The sequence below is a fragment of the Nicotiana tabacum genome, chromosome 8 (assembly GCF_000715075.1).
Source record: "Nicotiana tabacum cultivar K326 chromosome 8, ASM71507v2, whole genome shotgun sequence".
Lineage (NCBI taxonomy): Eukaryota > Viridiplantae > Streptophyta > Magnoliopsida > Solanales > Solanaceae > Nicotiana > Nicotiana tabacum.
Genome location: NC_134087.1, coordinates 52,354,691 through 52,362,146, shown reverse-complemented (window position 1 = coordinate 52,362,146; position 7,456 = coordinate 52,354,691). Strand labels below are relative to the sequence as shown.

The window sequence follows — 7,456 nt, the reverse complement described above, 5'->3', positions numbered from 1 at the left end:
TTTTTTTATATTTCTTTTGTCTTTTTCTGTCAATAAGATATATATTTTATTGTTTCGTACCATTTTTACCATGGCTTGAAACCAAAAAATCGAACCGAACATGAATAAACCAAATTGAACCGAAGTTATTATGGTTCGGTTTTGGTTATTAAAATCACAAATCGAAAATCGAATAAACCGAATCGAACTTTTACAAAATCGAACCGAACCGGCCGCGCCCACCCCTAGTTGGCGGAGACCAGAAATGCTTACTTTTGACAAACTTAAAGGACCAAAACTATTTAGGAGTATATTTAAGGGATTATTTTAAACCAACCCAAAAATACAAGGGACCATGTTCGTCATTTTCTCTCGATTTTTGACTTCTAAAGAAAAAAAAAAAGTACATTTACATATTTTACAAAAAAGAAAAGGAAAATGTTACCCTTGTTGTAAAACCTATAGTTAATGTGGATGTCCACTACTCCCATTATTTTTACCCATGATGTAAATAACCTCCCATTACCCATTACTATTATGATTGTAACTCTCACACCTCCATAACCTCTCCCCATGAACCCATGATCTCAATTGTAAATGTCATGTTTAAGACAATCATTTTCTAACCCTTATATGTAATAATAGTATAAATAGAGGCATAAAATGTGAGATGGAATACACTCGAACACTTGATGAAATAAGAAAGTTATTTCTTCTTCTCGTATTCTACTTATCTTCTTGTTTTATATTGTTACTTTGAGCTACCTTTTTTAATAAACCTCGTCGTTCATTCAAGAGAGGTACATGATAATTTAAATAAATAATTCTTTATTCTTATACTAAAATTGCTGAATATAATTTTTCTCAAGAATTTAAAAAGACGAAAGAGAGGCGATAAAAATGTAAGCAAACGTGTCCAAAAGGGTGGTTGTGGTTATGGTGGACTTGTTGTGCCCCACAATTTGGACAGATGTCTGAAACAGATAAGAGTATGATTTGACTGATAAACTTGGATATGAAATGCTGGAAAGAGAAAAATTAGAACTGAAGGTGAGAGCGAGGACATGAACCTCCTCTGGAGATTGGTATCCCCAAACTTTGGTCCGCAATTTGCGAAAAGGTCACTCAAATCTGTAAAATTCCCATTTGGGTCCTCCTCAAATTCTCTGGTACATGGCATTCACGTCTTTCATTGCCCAGTAAGTAAGTGTTCGTTCATATGTGTATGCACAGTGCACTACCAGCATACATAAACAAGATTAACTTATTTGTCTTATATAATAGGACCACTGATTCGGAGATTGAGACGAGAATTGAATTCGTTTTTGTGAATAGGATGAAGTAGGAATCGTAGCAAAGCTATCAGATTGCATAGCATCAAGGGGTGGAAATATTCTTAATGCAGATGTTTTTGTTCCAGAAGACAAGAATGTCTTTTACTCAAGAAGGTATTTTCTCTTAAAAATTTGATAGTGTATAGCACAGCTGGATTTTGTTTTAGGAAAATAAAGTTATCCATCCCCATCCTTTATTCATCCTAACTGGATTCTGATATAGGAAAATTGAAGAGTTCATAAGATTTGTCAGTTGCATAGTGTCATGCTTGGACATTCTCGTACATTTTTTACTTAATTCTTCTTCTATAAGAATTTTATTTTTGCAATTATGGTTGATTACAATGAGCTTTATTAAGTATGCTTACAAAGAACAACGAGGAAAAAATATTGAATATTCTGCAGTGACTTCTTCTTCTGATTGTTCTATCAATAAGAGGAAATCGGTATAGCACTGCTGTATTACTGGTGAATCAACATTTGGTTAGGTCGTAGTAACATGAGCAGTAACAGAGGTACCTATAGCGGATAAGGATGTTAAAGGACCATTCTGTCGACGCGTTATATAATCTTGCAGCTACAAGCTTCTGTTGGTAGAGAGTGATTTTGAGAATCAATTTACTTAGCATGCTTGGAAACTGGAGAGAGCCAAACATTTCAAAGACAATATTATATTTATCTGGGTGGTCAAATGAGTACTAACTTTGAGCAATCCCATCTGAGTTACATCTATGTTTTTACTTTTGAGTACCAGTATAAAATCAGCTTACTTTTGGCCAAACTTCTATAATCAGCTTATTTTGATAGTGCTTTTCGAAAAAAAGTACTTCACCACAAAAAGAAAAAAACACTTCTTGCCAAAAATAAGCTTGGCCAAACATGCTATTAGCATGAATAAAGAATTTATCTTTTTTTACAATTTCGACTATGATTCTTTTAGTCTTTTTTGGATGGTTTTGCTCAAAATTTAACCACAATAGGCATATCCTTTTCGGATGGTTGGTGCTCTTTTATTTTTGTTTTCCTTTTCCAGGTAAATCATAAGAAGAATACAAACTAAATTGTTTCAATTACAGTGAGTTTGCTTTTGACCCTGCTAAATGGCCCCGAGGGCAAATGGATGAGGACTTTTTTAAGCTATCAAAGATGTTCAATGCAATGAAGTCTGTTGTTCGGGTTCCTGAAATAGATCCCAAATATAAGATCGCAGTTCTTGCTTCAAAGCAGGTTCTGATCCCAAAACTGGTCAACAGCTTGATTTCCGTGTTATGCTGAAAACCTTTCTTACTAGTATTTTAATGCAAAAACTGTCATCATCTTGGTGCAGGATCACTGTCTTGTAGATTTGTTGCACAGGTGGCAGAATGGTAGGCTTCCTGTTGATATAACTTCTGTAATAAGGTTAAGCATATGCAATTTCTTCATTATACTATTTATTTGCTATTCAAAGATTCAATTATAATGTAAGATACTTACAAAATACTCCCTCCGTTTCAATTTATGTGAACCTATTTCCTTTTTGGTCCGTGCCAAAAAGAATGACCCCTTTCCTTATTTGGAAACAATTTACTTTTATGCAATGATTTATAGCCACACAAAATATATGTGCCTCATTTTACACCACAAGTTCAAAAGTCTTCTCTCTTTTCTTAAACTCCGTGCCCAGTCAAATGGGTTCACATAAATTGAAACGGAGGGAGTATTAGTTATCATATAAAATGTATTTCTTTGTTTAACAGCAACCACGATCGAGGTCAAGATGCTCATGTGATTCGGTTACTTGAAAGGCATGGAATTCCATACTATTATTTGCCAACAACTATGGGGACGAAAAGAGAAGTAGAGATCTTGAAATTAGTTCACGATACTGATTTTTTGGTACTTGCTAGATACATGCAGGTAATCAAAATTCTGGGACATTGAATTCTTACTTGTGCTTTCTCTTGAGTATATCAAAAGATGTTCTGAGGGCGACAGAGGCGTTCTTTTTTACATGACTTGTTTTTTTGTTACTTATATTAGATGGTTAAATTAAATGATTTAAACTGGTTGTTACAATTTGCATGATTCATCATAAAACTCCTACTAAATCTTTCAATTCCCACCTTAAGTTGCTTTTGTAATTAAAGGTTGCACTTGTTATACAGGTATTCTCTGCAGAGTTCATAGAAAGTTATGGGAAGGATATCATTAATATTCACCATGGCCTTTTGCCATCATTCAAGGGAGGGAGTCCATCTAAGCAGGTTCAGTTTCCAGACTCCTTTTATTTGAATGATCATTTTCCACTCCTCTGTGACGGTTTACAAACTTGAGGCTTTTTATCTGTTTGATCTTTTGAATAGGCTTTTGAGGCTGGTGTTAAGTTGATCGGTGCAACAAGTCACTATGTTAGTGAAGGACTCGATGCAGGTCCCATCATCGAGCAAATGGTTAGTATTCTTATGTCTAACCATGCAATGTATTTAATATTTGTAAGGTTTTTTATGTGCATTGGAACTCCAAAAATTAGTTTTAGGATTCAACCTGCATGTTCAATCTTTAACAGCTTATCATTCTATGGTTGCAGTCCTACCTAGCTTTTCTCTTTCTTTGGATTCTGTTTTGTAAAGTTGAAAGCATGCCTTCAATCATATTTTATGTAGCATTACTTCGTAAACTTATTAACTCACTTTTTCTTTTTACCTTTTTTGGAAAACGAATTATCTGTAAAACAAAGATAAGCTCTCATAAATGAGCAGCAACTTAAACGTTTTAATTTTTGGTTGAAAGTCTTATGGAGCAATAAGTTACAATTTGGTTGTGTGGTATTAGAGAAAATACATTAATCTTAATACGAAAACATGGTCATCCAAACACATTCGTTTTTCAAAAAATTCTTGTTCAAAAATATTTTCACAAAGCTGTCCAAATGCCACATGTGTGTGCGCGCGGGGGGTGCGTGCATGCATGTGTGTGTGTGTTCATTGGCCTAATGCTGCTTCATGTTCTTGATTGTTTCAATGCATTTCGTTTACTTGCATCCTCTTGAGTCTTGGCCTTGGGTTTGATATTTTGACTTTAAATCCACGAACTTTTCTTAGAATGTATGAAGGTAGACCTGAGAGATTGGTTCTCTCGAAGGAATACGAAGCGATGGAAAGGATTTGAGAAGAGGATAATGCATTTTTAAGTTCAAAATATTTGAAATCTTTATACTAGTGTTCCCTTACCATCTTAGCAAATCGGCCCCTAATTTGAGAAACTAGTCGATTACCATCCAATCGATAATCATCTGCTAAAGGTTGACCATCATTTTATGAATTCAGCTTCCGGCTTTTACAGAACCTTTCTTCTTTCAGGTTGAAAGAGTTTCCCATAGAGATAATTTGCGGAGCTTTATTCAGAAGTCTGAGGATCTTGAGAAACAGTGTTTAGCAAAAGCAATTAAATCCTACTGCGAGTTGCGCGTTTTACCATATGAAAAAGACAAAACTGTTGTATTTTGAGTATAACCCAAGTGGGAATTTGGGAATGGGGACACCATAAATCTTTGTACATTTAGTCTGTTATACAGGGAAATATGGATATTAGTGTTGTGACTTTAGTATATTGTACACACACTATCTAGAAAAGAAAAGAGTTGACTGGTTTATACCAATACTACATGAGCAAAGAACTGTTCAAGAAAAAGAGAGAAAATGACAGGTTTCCTCCAATTCATCTTATCATTAAACTTGCTTCAAAGCTTTCAATGGGTGTAGAATTTTCTAAACTATGTGTTGCTTGAAAAGTCAGTGGGTTGAAATTTTCTTTCCAGTTTGTTTCCTTATCGTCCTTTGTCTCCTCTTCTTTCTTTCTTCTTCTTCTTCTTCCCTTTTCTCCCTTTTCGCCTTTTCTTGAGCCAAGGGTCTATCAGAAACAACCTCTCTACCTCGCCAGGTACGGGTAAGGTCTGCGTACACACTACCTTTCCCAAACCCCACTTGTGAAACTATACTAGGTATGTTGTTGTTGTTGTTTCTTTCTTATGTTGCCACTATTATTTTAGAGTTATTTAGCTTTGTCTAAATTAATGTACACATGCATACGCAGGGGCGGATCCACAGTGTAAATCGAGGTTCATGTGAATCCGTGGTCCTCTAAAAATATCAAATATATTATTTACATAATTTGCGAAAAATGACTTATTATTACTTGATTGCACCCATGGTCAAAAGAGACAAAGTGGTTAAGTGATTTTGGCCCCTTATTCCTTGCTAACTCAAGGTCATGGGATCAAATCCCTTCAAAATTTCTGCTTTAATTTTTATTCTTACGCCTTTCTTTTCCTTTTTTTTTTCTTTTTTTATTTACAGCAACACGTCCTTTTATTTTAGTTTTCCTGAAGTGTTCCTGTTCTATTCCTTCTTTCTTTGAGTCAACGCATCCCCTTTCCTTAATGATACTATTATGGATCATTTTCAAAGCATGAAAGCTAAACACATGATATATTTTTGTGATAATAAAATTAACTATTTTTTATTTGTAAGTTGTTATGGCAACAAAATTTTATATTATCAAACTAAATATAAAATCAATGGTGACCCCATGTTCTTGAAATCCTGAATCTGCGTGTGTGCATAGGCGTTAGATACCCTTAGTCTTCAAAAGAAACCAAAACATGATATTTCATTGGAAACAAACTTGTTGCATAGCATAATATACAAAGCTTAAATTAAAAATCAACATTGCATTTGAAAACACACAAAGAAACATTGAAGAACTGTTCTCTTCTTTTAAGCATAGTCTTCTGAGGTAGGAAGTGGGGTGTGGCATCCAATAAAGACATCTCCATAAATAAACCCAGCCAATCCTCCACCAATGAGTGGGCCGGCCCAATAGATCCAGTTCTGGGAAAAGTCTCCTGCAACCACAGCTGGCCCAAATGATCGAGCTGGGTTCATTGACCCGCCACTGAATGGACCAGCTGCCAAAATGTTGGCCCCGACAATGAACCCAATTGCAATGGGGGCAATGGTTCCAAGGGAACCCTTTTTGGGGTCTGCTGCTGTTGCATAAACAGTGTACACCAGTGCAAAGGTTATGATTATCTCCATCACCACTCCTTGGAAACCATTGAGCCCAGCAGCAACTCCATGGGTTGGAACAGCCTGCCAAAAACAAACATATGAGGCCCAACTCCAATCACAAATAGACGGTCCGATTCATTATTTATTTTTGTTGCAGAGATATACGTAAAATATATACTGATTATACACTGTTATACATGAATTATACATATAAGGGGTTGTATTGATGGATATATTACCGCTTAGGTTGATTTTAGGTAAAGCTGTTTTATTTATTAAAGTTGTAAATTTTTTTAAAAGACATATAATATGAATTGAAAATGATAGTAGTACATACCAATCCATTAGTAACGTATTTGAGGAGGAGGCAAGCAACTGTAGAGCCAAGTAATTGGGCAATCCAGTAGAAGAATCCAGTCAAGATGGTGATGTTTCCACCAACAGCCAATCCCAAAGTGACAGCTGGATTCAAATGACCACCTGAAATATTGGCTGCTATGGAAACCCCAACAAACAATGCAAATGCATGAGCCACAGCTACTGCTACTAGACCAGCTGGGTCTAGAGCTGCATCTGCTGTCAATTTATCTGCAAAATCACCCCACAAAGCAAAATAAAGGTTAATTACCGAGTCTTGACGTAACTGTAAAAGTTATGTTGTTTTTCGGGCATGGATTGAGAAAACGGCCTCTAGTAAAATGTATGGTAAAATTGTGTATGATAGAGCTAGTTTGGTCTTTCTCTAGACTCTGTGGCCTGTGCATAACGAATCAACGGAACCTTAGTGCACCTCGATGCTATTTTTACTATATAATGCTAAAGCCAATAAAAATAATTCATGTCAAAAAAGTTTAATTAGAGAAGTGTTACTTACTGTAAGCTATAGCAGATCCAACACCAGCAAATACAAAGAGAAGAGTAGCAATAAACTCAGCTACATAGGCCTTCAATGACCCAACACTAAAAGAGTCACCAATGCTACCAAAGGCAATCTTCACCATTTTTAGTTCTCACTAGAAAAATAAAATGCCCCTAAAGAAGCTCAATTTAAGTTCTTAAAAGGGTTTTGCTTAAAATGTGATGCTTCTCCAA

At 35.5% G+C, this 7,456-nt stretch overlaps 2 protein-coding genes and 1 long non-coding RNA gene across 3 annotated transcripts; 2 read left to right on the top strand and 1 right to left on the bottom strand.

The window, feature by feature from the left end:
* Nucleotides 1-978: 978 nt before the first annotated feature.
* Nucleotides 979-4,953, top strand: LOC107802862 (formyltetrahydrofolate deformylase 1, mitochondrial). Its single transcript, XM_016626438.2, has 8 exons — nt 979-1,178; nt 1,315-1,427; nt 2,390-2,540; nt 2,641-2,714; nt 3,053-3,212; nt 3,461-3,559; nt 3,659-3,745; nt 4,655-4,953. Exons 1-8 carry the CDS (start codon nt 1,044-1,046, stop codon nt 4,799-4,801), a joined length of 966 nt encoding a protein of 321 aa, XP_016481924.1. The 5' UTR covers nt 979-1,043; the 3' UTR covers nt 4,802-4,953.
* A 213-nt stretch (nt 4,954-5,166) lies between these two features.
* Nucleotides 5,167-6,696, top strand: LOC142162702 (uncharacterized). Its single transcript, XR_012693983.1, has 2 exons — nt 5,167-5,295; nt 5,388-6,696. It is a non-coding gene; the product is annotated as an uncharacterized LOC142162702 (long non-coding RNA).
* On the bottom strand, nt 5,945-7,456 carry LOC107802859 (putative aquaporin TIP-type RB7-18C). The gene is made up of 3 exons (XM_016626436.2): nt 7,239-7,456; nt 6,702-6,952; nt 5,945-6,445 (listed from the first exon to the last, which is right to left on the bottom strand). The coding sequence occupies exons 1-3, from the start codon at nt 7,363-7,365 to the stop codon at nt 6,071-6,073; spliced, it is 753 nt and encodes a 250-aa protein (XP_016481922.1). The 5' UTR covers nt 7,366-7,456; the 3' UTR covers nt 5,945-6,070.

Bases quoted from the DNA above. Each gene is read 5' to 3' on its own strand.
- LOC107802862 (XM_016626438.2), top strand. From the start codon at position 1,044: ATGAACCTCCTCTGGAGATTGGTATCCCCAAACTTTGGTCCGCAATTT. The intron at 3,213-3,460 runs GTAATCAAAATT...CTTGTTATACAG, and splicing joins TACTTGCTAGATACATGCAG to GTATTCTCTGCAGAGTTCAT. The intron at 3,560-3,658 runs GTTCAGTTTCCA...TCTTTTGAATAG, and splicing joins GAGGGAGTCCATCTAAGCAG to GCTTTTGAGGCTGGTGTTAA.
- LOC107802859 (XM_016626436.2), bottom strand. From the start codon at position 7,365: ATGGTGAAGATTGCCTTTGGTAGCATTGGTGACTCTTTTAGTGTTGGG. The intron at 6,953-7,238 runs GTAAGTAACACT...GTGATTTTGCAG, and splicing joins TGGATCTGCTATAGCTTACA to ATAAATTGACAGCAGATGCA. The intron at 6,446-6,701 runs GTATGTACTACT...TGTTTTTGGCAG, and splicing joins AATACGTTACTAATGGATTG to GCTGTTCCAACCCATGGAGT.